Source organism: Monodon monoceros, unplaced genomic scaffold, assembly GCF_005190385.1.
Source record: "Monodon monoceros isolate NGI ecotype Baffin Bay Population unplaced genomic scaffold, NGI_Narwhal_1 Super_Scaffold_5, whole genome shotgun sequence".
Taxonomy (NCBI): domain Eukaryota; kingdom Metazoa; phylum Chordata; class Mammalia; order Artiodactyla; family Monodontidae; genus Monodon; species Monodon monoceros.
Window position 1 is genome coordinate 10,540,835 of NW_021703782.1, and position 27,911 is coordinate 10,568,745.

The 27,911-nt window shown below is 36.1% G+C and overlaps 1 protein-coding gene and 1 pseudogene across 1 annotated transcript; one reads left to right on the top strand and one right to left on the bottom strand.

The window, feature by feature from the left end:
- On the top strand, positions 1–27,911 carry PBK (PDZ binding kinase). Its single transcript, XM_029203422.1, has 8 exons — positions 1–134; positions 3,327–3,404; positions 8,133–8,226; positions 12,614–12,756; positions 13,438–13,607; positions 15,969–16,098; positions 26,679–26,852; positions 27,499–27,911. Exons 2-8 carry the CDS (start codon positions 3,347–3,349, stop codon positions 27,696–27,698), a joined length of 969 nt encoding a protein of 322 aa, XP_029059255.1. The 5' UTR covers positions 1–134; positions 3,327–3,346; the 3' UTR covers positions 27,699–27,911.
- Positions 7,010–7,791, bottom strand: LOC114884810 (annotated as a pseudogene).

The window sequence follows — 27,911 nt, forward strand, 5'->3', positions numbered from 1 at the left end:
CGCAACGACAGTTGCCGAGGGCTTGTGTTGGCAGGTGGGAAGTCCAGGCGGTCGCGGCGCGTTTTCGGGGGCCACTCGGGACCAATTTTCAAGACAGCCTTGGCTTGGACGTCTCGTCCCACCGCGCGGCTCCGGTAAGGGGAGCTTTTGCGGGTCCTTTCCGCGCGTGGGCCTGGCCGGGGGTTGACCCACCCCGAGCCGAGGCCTCTGCGTTTGCTTTCCTGACAGCTGGGGGCCTGGAAGGCAGGTGGAAGACGTTGGGAATTTGGCGTTGAACTGGGAATTATCTTAGGAATCATTTTAGCGACCCGAGTGCGCATCTGCATCATGGGGTTAGGTGGGGATTTCAAGAAAGAAATTGCCCTTTTCTCGAATCAGAGCTTAACAGTTGTACTTAGTATGGAAGCTCCGTAGGAGAAGGCGGTGGTTAGACAGATATGGGAAGCCCTGCTCTAGCAAGCTGTCATTGTTTTACAAAGGGATACCGTGAGCCCCGGAGCGGGTGGAAGAAGGATTTTAACAGCCTGCGTCTGTAAGCTCCTGGGTCCGGGGATAAACAGTGGGCGTCTTTACCTCCGGGAATCCTACTGAGGGTGTCAGGTGTAAAGGACCTTAGAAATAATGTGATCAGAACTTTCCCGTTCTTTTTCATTCTACTTTTTTCGTCTATTTTGTTTCTCTTTTCTCAGTTATCTTTACTTTTTCTCCCGTTCTTTATTCCCCCCCCTCCTTTTTCTGCTGCCTAGCTACACTTTACCTTTGCCAGTAGTATCCAGTATTTGTTTAGTCCTAGGGTCCAAAAGTTACTGACCTCTGATCCAGTAGACCTGTTGTCCACTTTTTAGTATTGCTTCTCAAACAGTACTTGACTTTTTAAAAATACCCTAGGTATTCGACAAACTATGAAATTCTGCCAACAGTCATATTACTCTCATTTCTAACGTATCATCATCTAAAATGTTTACAATTTTATGCTTCCTAAGAACTTTTTGATTTAGATTAGTACGGTAATTTAGCAGTTTATATATATATATATAATGTGTACATACAATATATACAGAATCTGAAACAGAGTTAGGGCCAGTGGCCGGAAGCCACTTATCAGTAGAGTAAGGCCTAAACTGTGTAGTAGTGAAAAAAGTTGCCTCAGACATCTGTGGAATGTATAGGATATATTTAGGTGCAAGTAGGTTGGGACAGTGTCCTAGAATGTAATGAAATGTTAAAAGGCTTCTGTTTAAACTTAGGTTTTTAAAATTTTTTAAAATTATTTTATTTTTGGCTGCGTTGGGTCTTCATTCCTGCGTGCAGGCTCTCTCTGGTTGCAGCGAGCAGGGGCTACTCTTTGTTGCGGTGCGCGGGCTTCTCATTGCGGTGGCTTCTCGTTGCAGAGCACGGGCTCTAGGCGCACAGGTTTCAGTAGTTGTGGCTCGCGGGCTCTAGAGCGCAGGCTCAGTCGTTGTGGCTCACGAGCTTAGTTGCCCTGCGGCATGTGGGATCTCCCCAGACCGGGGCTCGAACCTGTGTCCCCTGCATTGGCAGGCGGATTCTTAACCACTGCACCACCAGGGAAGTCCAACTTAGGTGTTTTTAATTGAAGGGAGGTTTTATTTTTAACACTCATGCTGCTTCTAACTATTGTTACCGACTCGGGTCCTTGAACTCTTTTTATCAATAGAAATTGATAAGAGGCCAGATAAGGAATTCAGACAAGGCTTTATTGGGACTCATGCTGTAGCATGAGGGAGCAAAAACAAGTAACAGGTGCCCCTGCTTGCTCCCTGAGGAGGGTGGGCTGGTTCCTTAAATAGGGTGAGCTTGGGGGCGGATGGTGGGTGGGGCAAGAGGCGTGGCTTAGGTGGTCTGCCCACCCCCCTTGGCGGTGCTGTGTGCAGGGATCATGCACAGTACCCTGCTTTTGCTCTTGGCACCTTAGAAGTGGCAGTTGGTTGGTGGCCTTTTGGTATCTTATTGGTCATAATTGCCCCAGGTGCAAGTGCAAGCACTCTGGTAAAAGATCCGAGGTCCCAGTCTATCAATATCAAATCTGCCTTATGCTGAGCGGGGCAAGGCAGTGAGACATAGAAGGCAGTAAGATTTCCAGGACATCATTCTTGCCGGGCTTATTTGCATCCTGCTTTTCTGGCCCCTTCTCAGGCTACTTTGTTTGTTTTTCATTTCTCAAGTTGAGATTCCTCAGAGCTCTCAGTTTTCTATCTATACGTACTTCCTAGGTGATTTTATCCAGTCTCTTGGCTTTAATACCATATACATGCTGATATCCCACAAATACACATCTTCAGCTTGGAACAGTTTGCTTTATAGTAAATCTAATATGGAATGTAGCTTTTTTTAAAAAGAAAAATGAATTTAAATTTTTTAATAAAAAGGATTTTTTAAAGAAATATGTTACAGAAGAAATGAAAAGCTTGGATTAACTTGCTTGTGTATGCAGTATGTACACTTTATTTTCAAAAACAATTTAAAAATAATTATTAAGATACAATTCACATATCATAAAATTCACTCTTTGAAAGTGTACAATTCAGTGGTTTTTGGAATAGAATTGAATATATTAAACCACTACCTAATTTTAGAACATTTTCGTCACCCCAGAAAAGAAAGCACACATCCACTAGCAGTCACTCCACATTCTCTCTTCCCCTCAGCCCATAGCAACTACTAATTTATCTTCTGTCTATGGAGTTGCCTTTTCTGGACATTTTGTATAAAAGCAATCATATATGTGGCCTCTTGTGTCTGGCTTCTTTCACTTAGCATAATGTTTTCAAGTTTCTTTCATGTTGTATTAGTACTACAGTCCTTTTTATGACTGAATAATATTCCATATTAGACTATGTACTCTGTTGAATAATATTCTGTTGTGTGTATTGTATGCCACATTTTGTTTATCCATTCATCATCTGATAGCTATTTCTGTTTCCTCTTTCTGGCTATTGTGAATAATGCTGCTTACATAGCTAATCTCTTAAAAGGATATAAAAGACCTGTTAATAACTACCCCCAGGAAGTGTGGGAGGGTACTAGGTGATTTTTTTTTTTTTTAACCGTGTGCATATATTATTTTTTAACTAAAACAAAAAAACCCACTATCAGTAATAGCATGACCTTGGGTATGTAATTGTACTTCTCTGGGTTTCAGTTTTCTAATTGTAAATAAAATCAGACTAAATATTTGTCATGGTCTTTTTCAGTTCTCAAATTTTATGTAAATGAGTGATAGTATTACAGGAATTTTTTTCTTCATGAATGAAAGATGTATTCTTTATAACTAAAGTGTAACTTTCTCTTTATTTTCATCATAGGACCTTGAGTGATTATTACAATGGAAGAAACCAATAATTTCAAGACACCAAGCAGATTATCTGAAAAAAAGAAATCTGGTAAGATATAAACCTTTCTTCTTTGTTATTGCTATCAGAAATATCTTTGTATTATTATAGTTTGATCCTTTAATTATTATCTATCACACATGAACAATTTTAGCATAAGTCATCTTTATAATGTTGATTTTAAGAAATAAGACTTCTTTTATAGGCCAGAGTTTGGTCATCTGTGAGTTAATTTTATTGACATTCTAACAGATTTGTAGGTTCTCCCTGGTGAAGAACCAACTTAACTTGGACCACTAAGGAACTGCTTTACCTTTCCACCTCTCACACACGGAAAGGTATTTTCCAAGGCAATTCAATGGACAAAGGGTAATCTTTTCAATAAATAAAAACAATTGGATATCCATATGCAAATCAACCCTTAGCTCACATAATATGCAAAAATGGCCAAAATTATAAAATTTCTAGAAGATAACATAGGAGAAAATGTTTTGTGCTCTTAGTATATAGATTTTTGTATATTGACTTTGTGTCCTGCAACCATACTAAACTCACTTATTCTATTAGCTTTTTTGTAGATTGCTTAGGATATTGTACATAGTTGGTAATGTAGATGAATAAAGACAGTTTTACTTTTTTTTCCCCGTCTGTGTTACTTTATTTCTCTTTTCTTTCCTTACGGCACCGGCTCCAGTATATATTTGAATAAAGAGGTATGAGAAGACATACTTGCCTTGTTCCTAATGAAGTATTTATGTTAGATGTAGGTTTTTCCAAGATGCCCTTAATCAGGTTGAGGAATTTTCCTTTTATTCCTGGTTATTATCATGAATGGGTATTGAACTTTGTCAAGTGCTTTTTCAGTATCTGTTAAGATAAAGTTTTCCTTTTTAAACTGTTCTTGTGGTAAATTATGTTAATTTTTAAATCTCAAACCAACCTTTCATTCCTGGGGTAAAGCCAATACATTGGCCATAATGTATTGCTTGATTCAATTTGCTAATATTTTCTATGTTCATGAGAGATATTGACTGTATGGAGTGTCTGTCTAGTTTTGGTATCAGGGTATTTTGTATTCATAAAGTAAGATGGGAAGTGTTTCCTTCTTCTTCTTGAAGAGTATTTGTAGAAATGACAGTATTTCTTAACTGGTAGAATTTACAAGGAAAACTATGTGGGCCTGGAGTTTTCTTAGTTTAAAATATTAGAAAAATTTTAACTGTGACTTCACAGTTAATAGATGTAGGGCTATACAGGTTATCTATTTCTTCCTATGTAAGCTCTGTTAGTGTTTTTTCAAGGAGTTTGTCTGTTCTAAGTTGTCAAAGTTACTGGCATAAAGTTATTTGTGATATACTCTTATTACCCTTCTAATGTTGGTAGGATTTGTAGTGCTATCGCTTTTTTCATTTCTGGTACTGGTATTTTATATTTTCTTTCTTTCTTTCTTGATCAGTCTGACTAGAGGTTTATCTATCTTGGTGGATGTTTCATGCACTTGAAAAGATATTTTCTGCTGTTGTTGGGTGCAGTGTTCCATAAGTGTCAGTTAGGTCAAGCCGGTTGACTTGTTTATGTTGTTTTGTTCAAATCTTCTGTATCCTTACTGATTTTTCTGTTTACTTATTCTATTACTGAGAGAGGAGTGTCTCCAGCTACAATTGTGGATGTGTCTTTTTTTCAATCCTATCAGTTGTTGCTTTACGTATTTTGAAACTTGTTATTAGGTACCATATACATTTAGGATGGTAATTGTTGTACCCTGTTCATAGTCCACTTTATGTGGTATCAATAGAGCCACCCAGGTTTATTTTGTTTAGTGTTTTGATGGTATATGTTTTCCAACCTTTTACTTTTAACATATTTATATCTTTATATTTAAAGTGAATTTATTATAGACAGCATGTAGTTATGTGTTGTTTTGTTTTTATCCATTCTGACAACTTCTGTCTTTAATTGGAATGTTTAGGCACTAGCGACATGTGGCAATTTAAATTTAGGTTCAAATGAAATAAAATTAAATTACAAATTTAGTTCCTCAGTTTTGCTAGCCACATTTCAAGTGCTCAGTAACCACATGTGACTAGTGGCTCCCTTCCTGGACAACACAGATATAGAACATTTTCATCAAGACAGAAAGTTCTATTGGACAACACTGTTCAGACCATTTACATTTAATGTAATTCTGTATGGTTGGATTTAAACCTACTATTTTGCTCTTGTCTCATAGCTCACTGATGATTTCTTTATTTTTTTCCTAATCTTTTTCTCAGTGCTTCATTTTTGGTAGTTTCTGTTGCTTCGTCTTAAAATTTAGTTACTTTTTCTTCTGCTTCTCTAAGGTGGTGTTCTTATTCATTGTATTTTTCATTCCTTGAAGTTCCATTTGGATCTTTTTTTTACATCTTTTTCTTTTCTTGTTATGCTCACATTTTCCTTTACATTATTGAGCATATTTTGGAGATTATATCTTAAGGTTCTTATCTGCTAATTCTACATGACTGCCATTTTGTGGTATGTTTCTGTTGGTTTATTTTTCTCCTGAGATGGGCCATGGTTTCTTGCTTCTTTCATGCCTGGTAATATTTTATGGCTGCTGGACATCTAATATTGTTGAGTGCTGGATTTTGTTATTCCTTTGAAGGGTGTGTGGTTTTGTTATGGTCCAGTTAGGTCACCTGCACATTAGCTTGTTTCTTTTGAGGCTTGCTTGTAAGCTTTGTTCTAAACTTTTTCCATGGGCTAAAATGTAGCTGTACCACTAAGAGTGACTCTTTAGAGGACTTCACTCAATACTCTGTGAGAGTTACCATGCTCTGGCTGATGGTAATTGAACTATTCCTAGACCTGTATAATCTCTGGTAATTGTTTAACCTATTGCTTGCGTTTGGTGCTTTCCTCAGCTTTGGGGGTTTCTGTCCATTCTATGTGCAGGTAAGTACTTAGCCAAACGCTCAAAGAGAGACCTCTTTTCAAATCTCTGGAGCTTTTTCTCCCACTTTTTGGCTCTCTCTTTAGTTCTCTGTTCCACAAATTATAGCTACTTAAATCTTGTTGACCTCTAATCTCCATCTCCTCAATTTGACAAGGCCTCCGCTGTGTTTCTTTGCACTGCAGCCTGGAAACTACCTTTAAGCAGTAAGTTAGGTCAATGATAGGACTCACCTCATTTGTTTCTCTTCTCTCAGAGTTTACAGTCCTGCTCTGCCAGTTGTCAAGTATCTGAAAACCATTATATCTTGTCAAACTTTCTAGTTGTTCATGGCAAGATAGCAATTCTGGGAGCAGTTAATTGTTCATTAGCAAAAGTAGGACTCCTCTATCTCATCTTTTTTAATGACTGTATAATACTCTGTAATATAGATATACTATAATTATGACTCTAATGATGAATACTTAGGCTTTTTTGCCTTTTTGCAACCACAAAAGCACATACCGATATTCATATGTATATGCATGCATATATGATAGTAAATAGTTTAGGCTCTGTGGGCCACATAGGAACCCTATTGTTATATTCTTCTTTTTTTTATGATTTTTGCCTGAATCAGTCATTACTATGATGGCTGAAAAATGATATTAAAAAGTTTATTTTATTGTCCTCAAAATCTGCTGAACTCTGGATCCAGGCTAAGTCAGTAGGGCTGTGTGGTGCCTTACATCTGTTGTTGCTTCCTGAAGTCCTGTTTACTGTCTCCGAAAGGCTCAGCTTCTGGAGAAGCTGGAGGTGTGTTTAGAAGGGTATGTTCCCAGGGAGAGAGAGAGATTTGGAGTCCAGACTGATGACAATCAAGTACACTGAATCTGTCTCTCTGTTTCCCCTGGTCTGGCTCCAGAAAAATAAGACAGTCACTAGTGAGATTGGTGCCATTCTGTGTAGTTACTTTCTATACTTTGAATTTTCTCAACTCAGAGATCTTGTCCCTGGTTTTGTCTTTGTTCTAAGGCCTCCTCAATTTCTCTTTTTTTCTGGACATGGAATCTAGATCTTCGATTTTGAAACCAGAATTGAACTCTTGACTCTAGAACCCTGGTTTCTTTAGCAAGTTGCTCTCTGGAATCAATCCCACGATAACGGTTGTCCATAAATGCCTTGATGAGAGTGTGTAATTGAGAGGAGTATAGCTGATATGACACTGTCTGTCTTTTCTACTTTGAATCTTCTTTCAGGGTGATCTTGGTCTTGGCTTGATTGTAAGTCCTACTCAGGTTCTGATCTTTTCTGGAATCAGTTCCTAGCTCTTCGATTCTGAAACTAAATCTGTATTCTAGACTCTTCAGTGTTATTAAAGGCAAGTCTTCGTTTGGTAGCATAACCTGGGTAAGTTTTTTGGTTGAAAGCATTGATGAGGATTTTCAGTTGATCTTCTGTGAATTTGGTGCAGCTGTGTCTACACTTCGTTGCCATGGTGTTGTTTGGAGAGTTGTCTTGGGCCATGTTGGAAGAGAGTCATGAAATCTAAGGATTTGACCAAGAGACCTTCTTTATCTATTTTTTAACAAGGCTTTTAAAATGTAAAAATCGATTCTTAGCTTGTGGGCCATACAAAAACAGACCGTTTACTGACCCCTGCTTTAGTGTTACTGTCAGATCGAGCTCTAAAAGTAGACTTGGTCAAAGGGTATCCATTTAAAATTAGGATAGATAGTGTCAAATTGCTTTCCAAGACTTTGCCAGTTAATACTCTTTAAGAATAATATATTGAGAATGGTAGGATGCATCTGTAGACGTCTTTTCAAATACTAATTTTATCTTTTATTTCTCTTTCTGACGTTTAGCATTGTGTTTAACTCCATGCATAAATATTCCTGCCTCTCCGTTTATGCAGAAGCTTGGCTTTGGTACTGGGGTAAATGTCTACCTCATGAAAAGGTGAGTATAAGATTTCAGATGAGTGTTTTTACATGGAACCATAGTTCCACTGTACTTGGAGACAAAAAGGAATATGAAAATTCAAATATTTAGATTTGGGGTATGTTCATAACTTTGCCAGAGCTCTGCCTGGTATACTTTTCTCCTAGCTTCCTCCTGATGGATTATTAAAGGAGAAGTAATTTACCTTGTAATTTTTCCTTGGCTTGTTTAAGAAGGGAAGAGGACAGAGGAGAGGGGTTCCTGTGTGTTACCAGTGTTGGGGGATATCAGTGATTATTAATCCCTTCTATCTGGAGAGTTGCCTTCTCAAGATATTCTCTTCTAAAGAAGTAAAAGTTTTTTTATTTCTTATGTCATCATTTAAGTAAGAAGGACAAATATGTGATTTTAAAGTAGGAAAATCGTATTAAAAGAAAAATGAAATAGAATAGGGGCTAATAGCTAATAATATTACACATGACAACAAGCACATTTTATTAAAAGTTGTTTTATTCATTACTCTGTACATGTTTATTAAGTGGCAAACAATTAAGCCATTATGTATTGCTTAATGTGTTCTAGGAATCAACCTGACTAGTCCAACCCAGCAGGTCATTAGCTTCTCTAGGTTTTTATTGTTTCCGAATAGAAATACTGTAATAAAAAGCTAATGAATTGAGAATAGCATAGCAGTTATATATAAGTGGGTATTCTTGAAGCATTTTTGCAGTTTAAACACCCCCTTTGTGTGTTTGTATGCTATAAGTTTTGTGAACTTTCATTTTTTAATGTCTAAAACTTGTCAAAGTTATTTTGAAAGAAAAAATTTCTCAGAGGTTCATGGCTAGTCTCATTTTTCTCCCTTTTAAAAAATATTTTTAAAAAGTGAAGTCTGTTGTTAACAAAGTTATACTGTATGTGACTTAATTAGGAAGTTTCAGGTGACTGATTGAAAACAGCAGTTCCTGCCTGAGCCTCCCAGTCTTCAGGGTGGCCCTGTTAGCTTGGGATTTTCCTTTACCGGTAGCCTAGAGATTTCCTTTGCTTCTCTGGTGAACTGGATCCTCTGTTTTTCTGTATCTCATGTCTTAGTATTTCTTGGTTTACATCTCATTTTGGTTGAGGACATTTGGTAGCGCCCCATGAAAAGATGCACAGAAGATACATTTTTGAGAATTTGCATTTCTAAAAACATTCTCATTTTACCCTCATACTTGAATGGCCTTTTTTGTTTTTCTGGGTTATAATTCTCATTCAGAAGTACTTTTCCTCCAGAATTTTGAGGACATTGTTGCTGTTGAGAATTCTGAAGCCCTTCTGACTACTGATTCTTTTTATGTATCTGTTCTATGTTATCTGTTCCTCCCACTGTAATTTCACAATGATGTGCATGGGTGTGAGCCTCTTGGAAACTGAAAATTCCTGTTCTTAAATTTTTGAGAAATTATTTTTTTAAATTACTTTGCTGATCATTTTACCCTTTTTTTTTAGTTAATTAATTAATTAATGGCTGCATTGGGTCTTCATTGCTGTGTGCAGGCTTTCTCTAGTTGTGGCGAGCGGGGGCCTCTCATTGCGTTGGCTTCTCGTTGTGGAGCATGGGCTCTAGGTACGCGGGCTTCAGTAGTTGTGGCACGTGGGCTCAGTATGTGGTACGCAGGCTCTAGAGCGCAGGCTCAGTAGTTGTGGCTCACAGGCTCTAAAGCGCAGGCTCAATAGTTGTGGCCATGGGCTCAGTTGCTCCACAGCATGTGGGATCTTCCCAGACCAGGGCTCGAACCCTCATCCCCTGCACCGGCAGGTGGATTCTTAACCACTGCACCACTAGGGAAGTCCCATCACCCCTGTTTTTCTGTTCTCTGTCTTGGAACTCCTATTATGGATGTTGGATTTACTGGACTAATCGCTAATCTACCTTTATTTATTTTTTGGGTCTGTTTTTCTGTTTTCTTTCTCTTTTTGTTCTGTTTTCTGGGAGATTTCCCCAACTTCATCTTCTGATACTTCCATTGAGTTTTTCATTTTTGTCTATCTTGTTTTTAATTAATTATCTGAAAGTTTTCCTGTTTAAGATGGCATCCTTAGTCTTGTGGGGATGCTAGACATGTTGTATATCTTGATCTGGATGTTGATAACACAGGTATATACACGTGTGAAAACTCACTGAGCATTTAGGGTGCATTTGGTCGTGAATTACTCTGTTCCTGTATGGTTCACAGGTTCTCAACTATGTCAGTCAACCTTAGGCTAAAGACCCTCTGCTTTTTCTTCTTTCAAAGCCAGTCTTCCGTCTTCAGAAGCTGGGGGATAGAGGATGGGCAGCTGCCTGCTGATACAGAATCGAGGATCGTATCTAGGAATGCACCTGCTTTTAAAACAACTTCCAAGAAGTTCATTGGGCCTGTTAAGTCAGTTACTTTCAACTGCTTTTCAAGCTTACCAGACTTTGTTGCTGTTGTCTCCTCTTCATTATTTCCATCCTTGTCAGTCGGTGTATGTCTTAAAGTATTCATTTGTTTTTATTTTCGAGGTGCCTGAGAGGGATCAAAATTATATGTGTATGTTCAGGCTATCATTTCAATTCAGAAGTCTACATTTTTTACTGTCAAATTTGCATTGCTAGATAAAACCCAACATAGTTTTGATGTATTATTATTTTTTAATAAATGGATAGATTGATTTTACTATTTGTTTAGAATATTTGCATCTCTGATATAAGTAAAATTAGCTTGTGATTTTTCCTTTTCCTTTCCTTTTTCCTTGTGATTTTCCTTGTCCCTGTTTGATTTTTTTATTAAGGTTATATTAGACTCATAGTCCTTTTTCATTCTATTCCCTGGAACAGTTTGTATGGGATTGAATAATGTGTTCCTTTAAAATTTAGTAAACTCACCTATTAAATTATCTAGGTTTTGTGTTTCTTGAGGGAAAATTTTAAACTCTTGATTACATTTCTTTTATCAATTTTCTTAGAGTTTTTAAACAAATTTGTCCATTTTGTCTTTTAAATATATTGGCCTTAAAAGTTTTAGTATTTATTCACTTATATATTTTTTAATCTCTGCTGAATATGTCCCCATTTTTGTTTGCAATATTATTTGTGTCTCCTTTTGTTTTTTTCCTTGTGAGGTCTCAACAGAAATTTGCCTGTTTTATTAGTATTTTAGTGAACCAACTTTTAACTTGGCAAAGTTTTATTCAGATTTTGTAAATACATTCTTGTCATTCTGTAGGTTAGGATATGTTATGGAAAAGGTGAAGATGGACTTGCTCACTGAATTCTAAATAATCGAGAGCTATGGGTGGGGTACCCCTTGAAACTTGAAAAATATATTTTTCATATTAAAATGAGATGGAAGAGGTATCCCTAAATGCTATTGTTATCTAAAACTGGAGGTTTAAGAATAATTTAGATAAACTTATGCATGATAGATATATATGAATTAAGAAATCTAGTGATCCTTTGAATACATGTTTTTTGATTTTAAACAGAGGTCCTGCAATCATAGAGCTGTGCTCATGAGGTAGTACAGAGCTAAATGGGCTCTTGGTTCAATCTGTTGTTTTACCTTCTTATGGTTGAACTTTTAATCTTTAACTTTTGAGGCTCTTTGACTAGCTTTTGTGCCCATACGCTGCATACACTTTGTCCTTTGTAATTTGCCATACTCATAAACGCCTACCTTACCAGGTGAACAAACTTTCCCTGACTTTGTTTTACCTGTTTGTTTATTTAGGCCTCGAAACATTTATACCTTAAACATTCTTAAAACAGCTGAATCTTCCTAGAAAATAGAAATTTACATTTTTTCTTATTTTTATGTTTATTATTATCTCCCTAAACACATGTATATGGTGAGAGGTATATAAGATGAATTGCTAAGTCTGTTAGAGGCACAGTATTTGTTGGTGAAGAACAGTCTGTTATTCTTTGCATGGTTATATATGAGCCAAATGTATATCTTCTTTAGATTGTTTCTTAGATATTAGTGTTTATTACTTTAACATTCTGTAACGCATATTTGGTACATATAGTTAAATGCTTTTTGAGTAGTTGGTAGTTTGACATGCTTGAATGAAAAAATTAGAAAATACTATAGTAATTTTGAAGTTTAAAATTTATAACATTTCATCTTTTTCCTTTTAGTTTTCTCTTTTTAACCCTTCCCTTCCAGTAATAGATATCAGACTTCTCTTGTAATCAATAGATTTATCAGATATAAGTACCCAATTAAAGAGGATGTATAACAGAAGTGTTGATAGTCTAAAATATTTTAACTATTCTTTTAAAAAAACAACAAATCATTATTAAGTCCTTTTCAAAATTTGGAAGTTCTTATTAGTCATTTGAAATGTATTATGGTTATTAATCTTTCTGTACATTTTTGATTAATTATTTTTTAAGATCTCCACGAGGTTTGTCTCATTCTCCTTGGGCTGTGAAAAAGATTAATCCTAGATGTAATGATGATTATCAGAGTATGTATCAAAAGAGACTAACTGATGAAGCTAAGATTTTGAAAAGCCTTAATCATCCAAACATTATAGGTAAGTTTAGATTTATTTGGTAACAGTATCTGGTATAGTATTCTGTTTATCCAGAAATGGTTTATATAATATCTTAACTGGTTTCACTAATAAAAATGCAGAGGGTAGTGATGGAGTTTGGCAAGAATCAAATTAATGTGAACATTCTAAAATAAAAATTAGTGGGAATTCCCTGGTGGTCCAGTGGTTAGGACCCTGTGCTTCCACTGCAGGGGGCATCGGTTCAATCCCTGGTCGGGGAACTAAAATCCTGCAAGCCGTGCGGCTTGGCGAAAAAAACAAAAAAAAATTAGTATATGTTTTTAGATGCTTAAGTATATATTTTAAACTTCATGGGAGTACATATAGTCATTTATGGTGCTGGTACTATGGAGAATTCAGGAATGTAATATATTCATTTACATAATTTCCTTATTTTAATTTTTAATGTAAGTAGGGCTGGTGAAACCATTATATTTAGGAAGGCATTGAGTATTAAAAAATATCTCAATTTGTGATACTATTGGCAAACACTGAAGGCATTTTAAATTAGATCTACTGAATGAGTTTTGTAAATAACAGCTATTTCATTTTATATCTGACAGTGTTAATCCAGATCTGTATTCAGTCACATTACTGTAAAAAACTTAAATACTGTTGTTCTTCCCTATTCCAGTAACAAAATGTCGTGTTTTCTTTAAGGTTACCGTGCCTTCACTAAAGCTAGCGATGGTAGTCTATGTCTTGCTATGGAATACGGAGGTGAAAAGTCTCTGAATGACTTAATAGAAGAACGAAATAGAGATAGCCGAGATCCTTTTCCAGCAGCCATAATTTTAAAAGTTGCTTTGAATATGGCAAGAGGGTTAAAGGTAACTATGCTATTATATATATATATATTTTTTTTTAAGATTTATTTATTATCTATTTATTTTTGGCTGCGTCAGGTCTTAGTTGTGGCACACGAGATCTTTGTTGAGGCATGCGGGATCTTTCATTGCAGTGGGTGACCTTCTCTCTAGTTGTGGCATGTGGGTTTTCTCTTCTCTAGTTGTGGCATGTGGGCTCCAGGGCACGTGGGCTCTGTAGGTTGTGGCATGCGGGCTTTCTAGTCGAGGTGTGAGCTCAGTAGTTGTGGCGTGCTGACCTAGTTGCCCCGCAGCATGTGAGATCTTAGTTCCCTGACCAGGGATTGAACCTGCGTCCCCTGCACTGTAAGGCGGATTCTTCACCACTGGATGACCAGGGGAATCCCATGCTATTATATTTTAAATTACTTTTGTGGGACCTGAAGAAACTAAATACTTTATTTATTTATTATTTAAAATGTTGTGTTTAATTTCTGCTGTACATCAAAGTGACTCAGTTATACTTATATATTCTTTTTCATTATGGTTTATCATAGGATATTGAATATAGTTCCCTGTGCTATACAGTAGAACCTTGTTATTTATCCATCCTATATATAATAGTTTGCATCTGCTAATCCCAAACTCCCAATCCTTCCCTCCCCTACCCAGCCTCCCCCTTGGCAACCACAAGTCTGCTGTCTATATTTGTGAGTCTGTGTCTACTTTGTAAATAAGTTCATTTGTGTAATATTTTAGATTCCACATATAAGTGATAATCATATGGTATTTGTCTTTCTCTTTCTGACTTACCTAGTATGATAATCTCTAGGTCCATCCATGTTGCTACAAATGGCATTATTTCATTCTTTTTAATGGCTGAGTAATATTCCAGTGTGTATGTGTGTGTGGGGTGTGTGTGTGTGTGTGTGTGTGTATACACACATCTTCTTTATCCATTCATCTGTTGATGAACAGATACTAATATACCTAATTACAAGGTGGAATTTTTTTTCCCAAAGAGGGAGTTGCTTTAAGTTAAAGTCTTTATAGAATCTCTCACACTGAAGAGTGTACTGTTTATTTATTTTGATCAGCAAAGTATTGTTAGAGGCCTTCACACCTTCACATAGCCTTAAATAACCCAAGTTAGGAAGTTTTGCTTATAGAGATTGCGTGTTAGATTTAGTTAAATGGACTAATATATTTAAAACAAATTTAGTCATTATTCCTGGGGGTGTACTCTAACCCTCTGTTGCTATAAACAAGCCTTTCAAAGATTTTTTTGTGGGATACTAAGTTTTGGACATGGTGAATATACATTTATAGGTCAAGTGAAAAAAGTGCTCTCAATGTTATGCAAACAAATTATTGTGCCTTTGAGTAGACATACTGTAAGAAATAAGTAAGAGATAAAAAGAATTCTGTATCCTAAATAACTTAAGTAATTATGGCTCCAGAAAATTGTTGGATGACTCAGAAAACAGATTATGTAATGATACTGATGTCAGAGTTGCATGTTAAGAATTCAAATAAAGTTGTTTCATGAAATGTGAAACTGGAAAAAGGCAATATCTCTAAATATATATTTTAATATGTGTATAGAAAAACTGATTTTAAATAGGTAGGATGAACTAAATTAATTTGAATTATTTAATAAATAATTATTTTAAATGTGTATAATGGAATTAATAAATTACATTATAAATATATTTGAGCATATTCAATTTATGGTCAGCAACATTTAAATTAAGCACAGTAAGTGTTCCAAGTTAAATACCAAGAATTGTTTCTGCATCAGTTTCAGGCCCAGCTCACAGTAGATGCCCAAATGCTGATGAATGAAAAAATAAGTTTTGCAGGACATTTTTGATTATGGATGAATATCATCGCTTGTCAATTCTAAGAAAGAGTTAATGTGTAAAACAAAATATAGTCTTAGATTACATTACTCCTTCATCTTCTGCTTGTGAATTATTTGTAGCATTATCTCAACAATTTGTTTGAGGAAACCCTGTGTCATTGTGAAGATTACAAAATTATTTCTAAAAATTACTAGCCTCAAGTAAATTGTAGTATATTTTGAAATCTGCAGTAGCATCTTTGATGTAAAAGTATGTGAGGTGGGTTTGAAAATTAAAAGTTAGCTTATCTATAAATAGACATCAGTTTCCAAAGAATCTTTCAGATTTCTGGTCAGTGTAGCAGACCAAGACAGCTTGGGATGGTCCCTTCTCTAGCTTCAAATAATTTGAAATGATGGACAGATATAAGCCTGTAGGTTAGGACGGGCATTCAAGTTCTTATTTTTGTTTGAGAGTTATCATATTTTTTTAATTAGTTTGTATTTTTTGCTCAGACATGTTAAATTTTCCACTATTTTAGTATTTGCACCAAGACAAGAAACTGCTTCATGGAGATATAAAGTCTTCAAATGTTGTTATTAAAGGTGATTTTGAAACAATTAAAATTTGTGATGTAGGAGTCTCTCTACCACTGGATGAAAATATGACCGGTAAGTAGAATTCTAATTTTTTTTAAGTAAATTTGTTTATTTATTTTTATTTTTGGCTGTGTTGGGTCTTTGTTGCTGCATGTGGGCTTTCTCTAGTTGCGGCGAGCAGGGGCTACTCTTCATTGCGGTGTGCAGGCTTCTCATTGCGATGGCTTCTCTTGTTGCAGAGCACAGGCTCTAGGTGCGGGGGCTTCAGTAGTTGTGGTGCAGGGGCTCTGTTGCTCTGCGGCATGTGGGATCTTCCTGGAGCAGTGTTCGAACCCATGTCCCCTGCGTTGGCAGGTGGATTCCTAACCACTGCGCCACCAGGGAAGTACCAAGAATTCTAATTTTTAAAATTGCTTTTATACAGTATTTAAATTTCTAATTTTTACATAGTTAAAAAGGTAATAAGTTCACATTCTTCAAAAATCAAAAACTATGAATAAAAAGTATACAATAAAAAAAAATCCCTTCTTTTATGTCTCTCTTCTACTCAGCCTCTAGCCCCCTTTCTTGCCACACACACAATATAAATTATTGGTTTCTCATTAGTATATATTTTAATTGAAGATGTGGGGAGCTATTTCTAACCTGGATTGGGATTTTTAAGTGGTAAAAGATCTGGGAATAGAAAACAAAATTTTTATAAGGTTTTGTAAAGGAATTCATTTAGCATCAGCATAGTGACAGGATTTGGGAAACTGCTAGAAGAAACTGGAGTGGGAGTAGGAAAGAAAAGTGCCAGTTAAGGCCTGTCTTCTGCTTTTTGCCCCTTGGCCCACCGCACCTCATTCTTCTCTCTTTATTGTGAATACTGACCATTCTCTTCTCAGGGAATTTAAGATATGTTCTTTCTTTTTTTTTTTTATACCTTCTTTGAATATTGTTTTCCATTATGGTTTATCATAGGATATTGAATATAGTTCCCTGTGCTATACAGGAGGACCTTGTTGTTTATCCATCCTCTATATAAAAGATTACATCTGCTAACCCCAACCTCCCACTCCATCCCTCCCCCAGGCCCCTCCCCCTTGGCAACCACCAGTCTGTTCTCTATGTCCATGATTCTGTTTCATAGATAGGTTCATTTGTCTCATTTTAGATTCCACATATAAGTGATATCATATGATATTTGTCTTTCTCTTTCTGACTTACTTCACTTAGTATGATAATCTCTAGTTGCATCCATGTTGCTGCAAATGACATTATTTCATTCTTTTTCATGACTGAGTAGTATTCCATTGTATATATGTACCACATCTTCTTTATCCATTCATCTGTTGATGGACATTTAGGTTGTTTCCATGTCTTGGCTATTGTGAATAGTGCTGCTGTGAACATAGGGGTGCATGTATCTTTTTGAATTATAGTTTTGTCTGGATATATGCCCAGAAGTGGGATTACTGGATCCTAATAGTAATTCTATTTTTAGTTTTCTGAGGAACCACCATACTGTTTTCCACAGTGGCTGCACTAACTTACATTCCCACCAACAGTGTAGGAGGATTCCATTTTCTCCACACCCTTTCCAGCATTTATTTGTACACTTTTTAATGATGGCCATTCTGACCAGCATGAGGTGGTACCTCATTGCAGTTGTTTTTTTTTTTTTAATTTTTATTTATTTTTATTTTGGCTGTGTTGGGTCTTCGTTTCTGTGTGAGGTCTTTCTCTAGTTGCTGCGGGCGGGGGCCCCTCTTCATCGTGGTGCGCGGGCTTCTCACTATCGCGGCCTCTCCCGTTGCGGAGCACAGGCTCCAGACGTGCAGGCTCAGCGGTTGTGGCTCACGGGCCAAATTGCTCCACGGCATGTGGGATCTTCCCAGACAAGGGCTCGAACCCACGTCCCCTGCGTTCGCAGGCAGATTCTCAACCACTGCGCCACCAGGGAAGCCCCTCATTGCAGTTTTGATTTGCATTTCTCTAATAATTACTGATGTTGAGCATATTTTCATGTATCTATTGGCCATCTGTATTTCTTCTTTGGAGTAATGTCTATTTAGGTCTTCTGCCCATTTTTCTATTGAGTTGTTTGTTTTATTGTTGTTGAGTTGTATGAGCTGTTTGTATATTTTGGAAACTAATCCCTTGTCATTCACATTGTTTGCAAATATTTTCTCCCATTCTGTAGGTTGTCTTTGTTTTATGGTTTCCTTTGCTGTACAAAAGCTTGTAAGTTTGATTAGGTCCCATTTATTTATTATTATTATTTTTTTATTATTATTTTTTGCGGTACGCAGGCCTCTCACTGTTGTGGCCTCTCCCGTTGTGGAGCACAGGCTCCGGACGCGCAGGCTCAGCGGCCATGGCTCATGGGCCCAGCCGCTCCGTGGCATGTGGGATCTTCCTGGACCAGGGCACGGACCTGTGTCCCCTGCATCGGCAGGCGGACTCTCAACCACTGCGCCACCAGGGGAGCCCCGGTCCCAATTTATTTTTGTTTTTATTTCTGTTGCCTTGGGAGACTGACCTAAGAAAACATTGGTGCGATTTATGTCATAGAATGTCTTGCCTATGATCTCTTCTAGGAGTTTTATGGTGTCCTGTCTTATGTTTAAGTCTTTAAGTCATTTTGAGTTTATATTTGTGAATGGTGAGTGGGTGTGACAGGGTGCAGCTGTACAGCTTCCCCAATACCACTTGCTGAAGAGACTGTAGGGAATCTAAGATATGTTCTTGTTGAGAAACAAAAACAAAAAAGCAAAAGCCTTAAAGAGAAAGCCTCTGCTTTCAACATATTATTTAATAAATAATATTTAAATTTACCTCTTTATATAAATATAAGGTAGAGGGAAGGCTAATGATACTGTTTCGAGCTTATGTACATCTTAATTTCTAGTTAAAGTCTACAAGTTGAATTGAAGGGAAAAGCCAAGATAAATAGATTGACTTTATAATAATGTCTGTAATCATTAATAAAGATAGAACTGGCATGAACCCTTAGGCTAAATAATTGGTACAAGGTTGAAACTTCAGCAAATAAAAGGAGAAATTGTCAAAAAGAATAAAAATAAGATTTTTTTAGCATAATTTTCTCAATCCTTAATAGATCTAATAGACAAAACTAAGATGTAAAAGATCTGAGTAAATAATAAGTTCAATCTCTATGCATTAGAATATTTATCAAAATTGACCATATACTAGTTAAGTTACAAAAGAAAATCTCAGATTACAAAAAGTAGAAATAGACTAAAGGTTAACATTCATTATCCTCAGTGCTATAAATATAGAAATTGGTAGTACGGTTGGAAACAAAAATTCAGGAATTTAATATAATTGTATATAGTTCTTGGCCAAAAGAAGTGAAATTCCAGTTACACGCTATTTAGAAAATAATGAGAATGTAAGAACAAATCAAAACCTATTTGATATGGTCAAAAGTACTCAAAGGAAAACATTTTCATTATTTAACCTTTATGAAATTGAGTATTCAACTGAAATCAGGAAAAAAAATGAAGCCCTAAAAGAAAGGAGAAATTAATGAATGAGAAAATCTATAAATTCTATAATATCCCAATATGATCTATGTTATTGTAGAACATTTCAAAGAGAATGTAAAATTTATCCTTGAGGATACATGTTCAAACACAGCCAGGAAAATTCTGTGAAAGAGTGTTAGTAGGAATTTTCCTGACCAGATGTTAAGTATTATAAAGCTATAGTAATTAAAGCCATGATACTCATGCCAAACTAGGCAGAAAATTTTAACATGAGTCAAGAGATAGTTCCCAAATATATAAAATTTGTTATATGATAAAGGTGACATTTTTGTATTAGTGAGAAAGAGGTAGTTGAGTCAGTAAATGATGGTGTCTGGTCATTTTAGAGAAAGTTGTTTTCTATCCTCACACTCTAATCCCTGTAGATCAAAGATTAAAAAAAGAAAAGTAGCAGAAAAAATTGTTGGTAAATATTTCCTTAATGTTGGGCTTAAGAAGGACACCAGAGGTAGAAACCATTTTTTTAAAAAAAGTCATGACTACTGAAAATTCTTTGAAAAATTTCTGTATGTTAGTATGAGCAACAGTATAGATTAATATACTCTCATACACTACGTAGAAGTTGCAATTGGTGTATCATTCAGGTTAAGATAAGTTTTGCTATGGTAACATAGACCCTCAAAAACCTCAGTGCCTTAAACCAAGGCTTATTATTCAAGCTACATGTCCATTAGGGCTGTGTTCCATGTCATTCGCACGTTAGGACCTAAGCTGCTAGGACATCCACTATATGGAATACTGCCATCGTTGTGTGGAAGGTAAAAAAAACTCTAGAGCTGCACTGTCCACTACAGTAGCCACTAGCTCTGTATGGCTGTTTAAATTAATTAATATTTAAAATTTTTTTAAATTCATTTTCTCAGCCACTTTAGGCACATTTCAGGTACTCAGTAGCTATGTGTGGTTAGTGGCTACCATATTGGACAATGCAGATACAGAACATTTTTATCATCACAGAAAGTTCTGTTGGACAGTGCCACCCTAGAAAGTCTTGCACTAACAATTAAATGCTCCAGCTTAGAAATGACACAAGTCACTTCTTTCACAAGTCATTGACTGGAACTAGACAAATGGCTTCACCCAGCCATGACAGGCCAGAAAGTGTGGTCCTTCTGTGTGTCGAGAAGGTGGTCCTTCTGTGCGTGTAGAAAGTGGAGAGCATGAACTGCTTGACTAGTAACTACCACAGTGGTGTAGCCTTTTCAGAGGGCAGTTGGAAATACGTATTTCTCTAAAAAACAAAACCCTTAAAAATGTTTATGCCCTTCGATCCTGTAATTTCATTTCCAAGAACACATTCCGAAGAAATAATTGGGCAGTGCAGGTATTTTTTTTTTTTTTACAATAACCTGGTATATTAATTTCTGGAAAAGTCAAAAGCTAGAACTAGGCTTACAGAAGAAATAGAGTTGGAACAGAAGAATCAAAACCCATGCAACCTTGAGAACAAAGCAATACCCAAAATAGTAACAATCCTAGTAAAAATACTAACACCTTAGATCTTCACTAGCACCCAGTATCATTCAGTGTTGTGTAGCCACGAACCCTGGGTTTGTGTTTCCTTGAAGGTAAATATGAGGGTATTTATTTTCAATAGATACTTTTCATTAAAATTAAAATTTTGGTCTGGATTTTTCTATAAAAATGTATCATATCACTTACATGTGGAATCTAAACAATAAACTAGTGAATATCACAAAAAAAGAAACAGACTCACAGATATAGAGAACAAACTAGTGGTTACCGGTGGGGAGAAGGAAGGGAGGAGAGGCAAGATAAGGGTAGGGAATTAAGAGGTACAGACTACTATGTATGAAATAAATAAGCTACAAGAATATGTTGTACACACAGAAAGTATAGCCAATATTTTATAGTAACTACAAATGGAATATAACCTTTAAATATTGTGAATCACTATGTTGTGTACCTGAAATTTATATAATATCGTACATCAACTATACCTCAATAAAAAATTATAATAATAACAAAAAAGTATTTCTAAGCTTGGGGATGTCTTGGCAGCTCTTTTACCTGCATTCTCAGCTTCGCCAGATTAGTGTTACAGTCAGCACAGCAGAGCGCAAAGCAGTGCTCTGAGGGAAGGCGTTTCTGCAGGCTAAGGCGTTTTCTTTGTGAGGAAGTTTACTCCGAATCCCTTAAAAGATAACATTAACATACTGGGGGAAAAATCACATAATTAATCTTTTTTACTAGTTGTGTATGAGCTAATTTGTGTTAGAAAAATACACATTGTACCAGAACAGATTTTGCAAGAATGTAAGAGAATGTCCATCAATAAGGAAGGGATGGTGTTATTTATTGTACCACCACACAATAGAATACCATATATCCATTAAAATTATATAGGTTTACATTCGTTGGCATGGACATATATCTAAATATGTTAAGTGAGATGAACAGATGATAAAATAGCACCTAAAGTATGTATTTACATACACATTAAGAGAAGTTTAAAAAATACTAAATTTTTTAAAGTTTTGTGTTTTAATAGGTAACATAGTCACGTATTTCACAACTATAATATACACAGGGTATTTTGTAAAAAGCCCAAATCTTAACAGTGGTAAATTCCAGGTTGATTATTTATTTAGCACATATTTTTAATACTAAGTACAGTCAGGCGTTGTGCTAGGAACTATAAATGTAGAGGAAAAAAGGATAGACACAGTCCTTACCCTTTTGGGGCTCATAATCTAGATGGAAAGCAGTCCTTGAATAACTAATACTAAAGTATAATGACCATTATGATGTAAGGAATTTTGTAAACATGACAGTGCCACAACTCAGCCTAGATGTTGAGAAAGGCCTCCCTAAATAATTAATATTTAAGCTGAGAATTGAAGGATGAGTAGAACCTCCAGTTTCATCAGTTTTCAGTTTGTGTCCATGAGAACTGAAAAAGGTAACGTCCGCTTAAACTCTTTGAAAGTAATAAAGGGCAATAAAATATTTAAGTTGTTTTTGTGTTGACAAGAAGGAATGACTGAACCATTGACTTATGATCTCATCAAACTTTTGTCAGAAAAATTTATCTTCACAGAGAAGTAAACTTCACAGAGAAGTAAACTTAATTAGTAACATATGTGGGAGAGCCACTTCTGTTATGTTTAAAGTCTAAGCACAGACTTGGAGAAATGTATTAAGTGGACATATAGTAAGTACACTTGTGGTTGGCTGGAGTTTCCAATTGGAACTGATATATTAGACCCAGACTTCTAGAAAACTACTCTTTAGCATGGCAGATCCCTGTAGGAATTTGACCTATTTAGAATGGGGTATGAATCCTTCCTTATTGCCACAGTGTCACTGCCCATGTGGACCATGTCTGTAGACTCTTTACCCTGTCATGCATTCCATTAGGGCCTCTTAGATGTGAGGTGATATGGGGGAAAACTTCAAGCAGCTTATGCAGGACATGACTGCCTTCCAAACTTTATCTCCTAAAGCTGGGTTAAGTGAAAAGGCTGTCACAGACACATATTTTGTTCTGGCCACCCAGTGCTGGGTACTGTTCTAGTCTGGCATCATTGTTCTCACTTCATCTTCAGATAGAGCCCACTTACTTCTTAGGCAGATTTCCTCAAAATGCTGAATGAATGAATGAGTGCTGTTGACTGGAATCATCAGTTTCCTGACTTCTGTATCTTCATTTCTTCCCTCTTGGTCTGCCCCTTTAGTTCTCTAAACGTTAGTTTCCTTCTTTCTCCCCTTTCTTTGTAAATTTCTTGAGACTCTCAAGGCAGACTTTCCTTTAGCTCTGAAGATAAGCTTCTTCCATTAAACAGGCTTCCTGTGTTTTTTTTCTACTTCCTGTCTGAAAGTGAATTATCTTAATTCAGTTTGTTTTCACTCTAACCTTATTTGTGAGGAAATGGAGATTATAGCAATCAAGTACTGAAAAATTCCATTTTTAGTACAATATACTCTGAAGTGAATGTTCTGTTTGTAAGTGTTTGAGTTTATCCTAGTCATAGCAGAAGTAAAGATTTTTAAATATGAAAAGGAACATGTATAAAATTATGGAAGAAATTATAGAGTATCTTTGTTGACTACAATGGAATTAAGTTAGAAACCAGTAACAATAAGATGTCTAGGAAAACCCCAAGTATTTGGAAATTCAAATAACCTATGTGTCAAAGAAAATGACAAGGGAAATTAGAAAATATTTTGAATTGAATAAAAAGGAAAGCAGTACATATCAAAATGTGTGAGGTATAGCTAAAGCAGGGCTTAGAGGGAACTTTGTAGCTGTGTACGTGATTATAGTAGAAGAAAGTAGGGATCTGAATGAATAATTTATGTTCCATTTTAAGCTAGAAAAAGAAGAGCAAAACAGGTCCACAGTAAGTCAAAGGAAAGAAATAATATATGAGCAGAAATCAATGAAATAAAAAATAAACACGAGAAAATATTAATAAAGCCAAAAGCTGGTTCTCTGAAAGATAATAAAATTGACAGATCCTTAGCTGGATTGATCAAGAAAAAAACACAAATCTCCAACATCAGAAATGAAAGAAAGGTTATCACTACAGATCCTGCACACATTTAAAGATTAATAGGCCATTACAGACAACTTTATGCCAACAAATTTGACAACTTAAATGAAGAGAACAATTTCCTTGAGAAATACAATTTACCAAGATTGGTATAGGAAGTAATAGGAAGTCCAAGTAGCCCTATATCTATTAAACATTCCCCGAGAAAGCCCAACACCCAGATATTTTCACTGCTGATTTCTATCAAACATTCAAGGAAGAAATGACACCGATTTTACATAAATTTTTCAGAAAATAGAGGAGTAGGGACCACTGACCAATTTGTTCTGAGGCCAGCATAACTCTGATATCAAAACCTGACATACTCATGAAAAAAGAAAACCACCAACTCACAAACATAGGTGCAAAAATCCTTGACAAAATATTAGCAAATTGAATCTAACAGTATATAAAAAGGATAGTACATCTGACCAACAAGAGCTTATCCCAGGAAAGAAAAGTTATTTTAATATTCAGAAGTTTATGCTAGCCACCATATTAACAAATTTGAAAACTGTTTTGAGATTTGTAAACATCTCGATTGAAGCAGAAAAAGCATTTAACAAAATCCAACTTCCGTTCATGATAAAAATTGCTAACTAGACATAGAAGGGAACTTAGCCTTAGAAAGGGTATCTAACAGAAAAACCTACGGGCAGCATCGTACTTACAGAACAAGGCTTATGTGCCTACTTTCACCAGTGTTAAACACTGTCATATAGTCCTACCATTAAAATAAGGCAAGAAAAAAGTAAAAGACATCAAGATTGAGGAGGAAATGAAATTGTTCATATTTTACAGTGATATGATTGTTTAGGTAGAAAAACTCAAGGAATCTACAGAATACTACAACCAATAAATGAAGTTAGCTATTATATTTCTATATATTCAAAATAAATAATGAAAAAAAGAAAAATTTAAGATTTCTATTTACAAGTATAGCTGTCCTCCAGTATCCACAGGTTTGCTTTCCAGTTTCAGTTACCTGCAGCCTGAAAATATTAAATAGAAAATTCCAGAAATAAATCATAAGTTTTAAATTGCTCACTGTTCTGAGTAACATGATGAAATCCTGCCATCCTACCTGGGAAGTGAATCATCCCTTTGTCCAGCATATCCTGCCCGTTAGTCACTCTGTAGCCATCTCGGTTATCAGATGACTGTTGCCAGTATGGCAGTACTCAAGTTCAAGTGAACCCTATTTTACTTAATAATGGCCCCAAAGTGAGAGAGTAGTGATGCTGGCAATTCAGATATGCCAAAGAGAAGCCATAAAGTGCTTCTTTTAAGTGAAAAGGTGAAAGTTCTTGACTTAATAAAGAAAGGAAAAAAAAATCGTATGCCGAGGTTGCTGAGATCTACAGTAAGGACGAATCTTCTGTCCATGAAATTGTGAAGAAGGAAAAAGAAATTTATACTAGTTTTGCTGTTACGCCTCAAACTGCAAAAGTTATGGCCATAGTGTGTGATAAGTGCATAGTTAAGAAGAAAAAGGCATCAAATTTGTACAATAAGATAATTTTGAGACAGAAGGAGAGACCACATTCACACAACTTTTATGACAGTTTATTGTTATAATTGTTCTATTTTATTATGTTGTTAATCTCTTACAGTGCCTAATTTATGAATTAAACTTTATCATAGGTGTGTATGTATAGGAAAAAGATAGTATATATATGGTTCAGTACTATCCATAGTTTTCAGGCATCCACTGGGGATCTTGGAATGTATCCCCCAGGTATAAAGGGAGACTGCTATACCAAAAAGCATAAAATATTCAAGAATAAATTTTGCAAGAAAGTCCAAGACCTCTTTATTGAACACCATAAAGCTTCACTGAAAGAATTAAATAAGATGTTAAGTAAACGGAGAGGTCATGATTGTGGATTGACAGACACAATACTGTTTAGATGTTAATTCTTCCCAAACTGATCTAGAGATTCAGTCCAATCCCAATCAAAATTCTAGTTGGCCTTTTCATTGAAATTGACAAGTTGACTCTAACATTTAAATGGAAATGTGAGTGGACCTATGTCATTCCTGGGCAGAGAAGCTTTAAGAGCCTCTATGTGATTCCACTCTCCCTTTTCACTTCTATGATTTAGCAATCATAGAAGCAAAGAAGTGGTAATTCTCTCAGCTGAAAGACAGCATAGTTTGAAAAATGAAGAAACTGAGGCACAGAGATTGTGATCTGCTCAAGGTCACACAGCTTGCACATGTCTTTGAACCCGGGCAAGGCAATCTGGCTCCAGGGTCTGTACCTCCAGACATCCACAATCTATGTTCCTACCCCTTTCTAAGAGAATTGCTGTTTCTCTACACCCTTGCCAACTGACTAGCTTTATGAATATTTAACAATCTGATAGGGAAAGACTCTTTTTACAAGGTTAAGTGTATTTTTCATGTTTACTGGCTATATTTGTTAACCTTTAAAAACCTGTTAAATAACTTGCTCATTGTTCTCTGGGTTGTTTGCCTTTCTTAGTGGTTTCTGGTGCTTGCCCTTATGACCATCTTGCCTGTATTTTACTTCTTTCAGTGACTGACCCTGAGGCCTGTTATATTGGCACTGAGCCTTGGAAACCTAAGGAAGCTCTGGAGGAGAATGGTATTATTACTGACAAGGCAGACATATTTGCCTTTGGCCTTACGCTGTGGGAAATGATGACTTTATCTGTTCCACACATTAGTCTTCCAGATGATGATGATGCAGGTATAACTGCATATTTTTAACATAAATCCCAGTCTCTTCAGTTTGAACTAAAGAAGCTTATAAAATTGTATTTTCTCTATTAAGTTAAAATTTAAAAGAGCAATTAGTTTGATTTAGTGGCACAAGATGTGGGTTATATTAATACTGATGATTAATTTGGTACCATCCTGGTTTAATCTCATACAAATGAGATGTAGAGTAAATGAGAATAAGGAGGTAAATTGAGAAAATCCAGAGGAGCAAAACGTTACCTTAAAAACTCCCCTTGCCTGAGAAAATGATTGGAAAGCTGCAGCAGTAAGAGGGTTGGGGTCAGTAGCCTTTAAATCCCTGACAGGGACTTCCCTGGATGTCCAGTGGTTAGGACTCTGTGCTTCCACTGCAGGGGGCGCAGGTTAGATTCCTGGTCGGGGAACTAAGATCCCACATGCCACGTGTGCGGCCAAAAAAAAAAAAAAAAAAAAAAAAAATTCCCTGACAGTAGCTAATCTACACCATGGCAGGACAATTGAAGAGACTGCCTGTGTAAAATGAAAAGCATATTGGATGATGAATTCTTATTTCAGGAGAGTGAATTTGAGCAGTCGCTAAGCTTTTCCATGATTTAAAGTGATTTTGTTTCAATCTCCAACTCCTTCATGAGCAGATAAAACTTTTGATGAAAGTGACTTTGATGATGAAGCATACTATGCAGCTTTGGGAACTAGGCCACCTGTTAATATGGAAGAACTGGATGAATCGTACCAGAAAGCAGTTGAGCTCTTCTCTGTATGCACTAATGAAGACCCTAAAGATCGTCCTTCTGCTGCGCACGTAGTTGACGCTTTGGAAATGGATGTCCTGTGATCACCTCATACACATGACTACCAGAGCTTCAAGTATAGCTTGTGTGTATAGCTGTTCTGTTTACCATACTACATTTATATAGTTATTACGATGACCCATAATTAGTAGACTTTTCAGAAGTGACCTATTTTAGGACCATAGATAGCACCTTTTTAACATTTGAACGACTATTTCTATTATAAAAGTATTTCGTGTATGCTTATGCTAATTTGA

What these genes read in the sequence shown, in the direction of transcription:
- PBK (XM_029203422.1), top strand. Translation starts at nt 3,347, where the DNA reads ATGGAAGAAACCAATAATTTCAAGACACCAAGCAGATTATCTGAAAAA. An exon ending in ATCTGAAAAAAAGAAATCTG is followed by an intron (nt 3,405 to 8,132) that starts GTAAGATATAAA and finishes TCTGACGTTTAG; the next exon opens with CATTGTGTTTAACTCCATGC. An exon ending in TCCAGATGATGATGATGCAG is followed by an intron (nt 26,853 to 27,498) that starts GTATAACTGCAT and finishes CTTCATGAGCAG; the next exon opens with ATAAAACTTTTGATGAAAGT.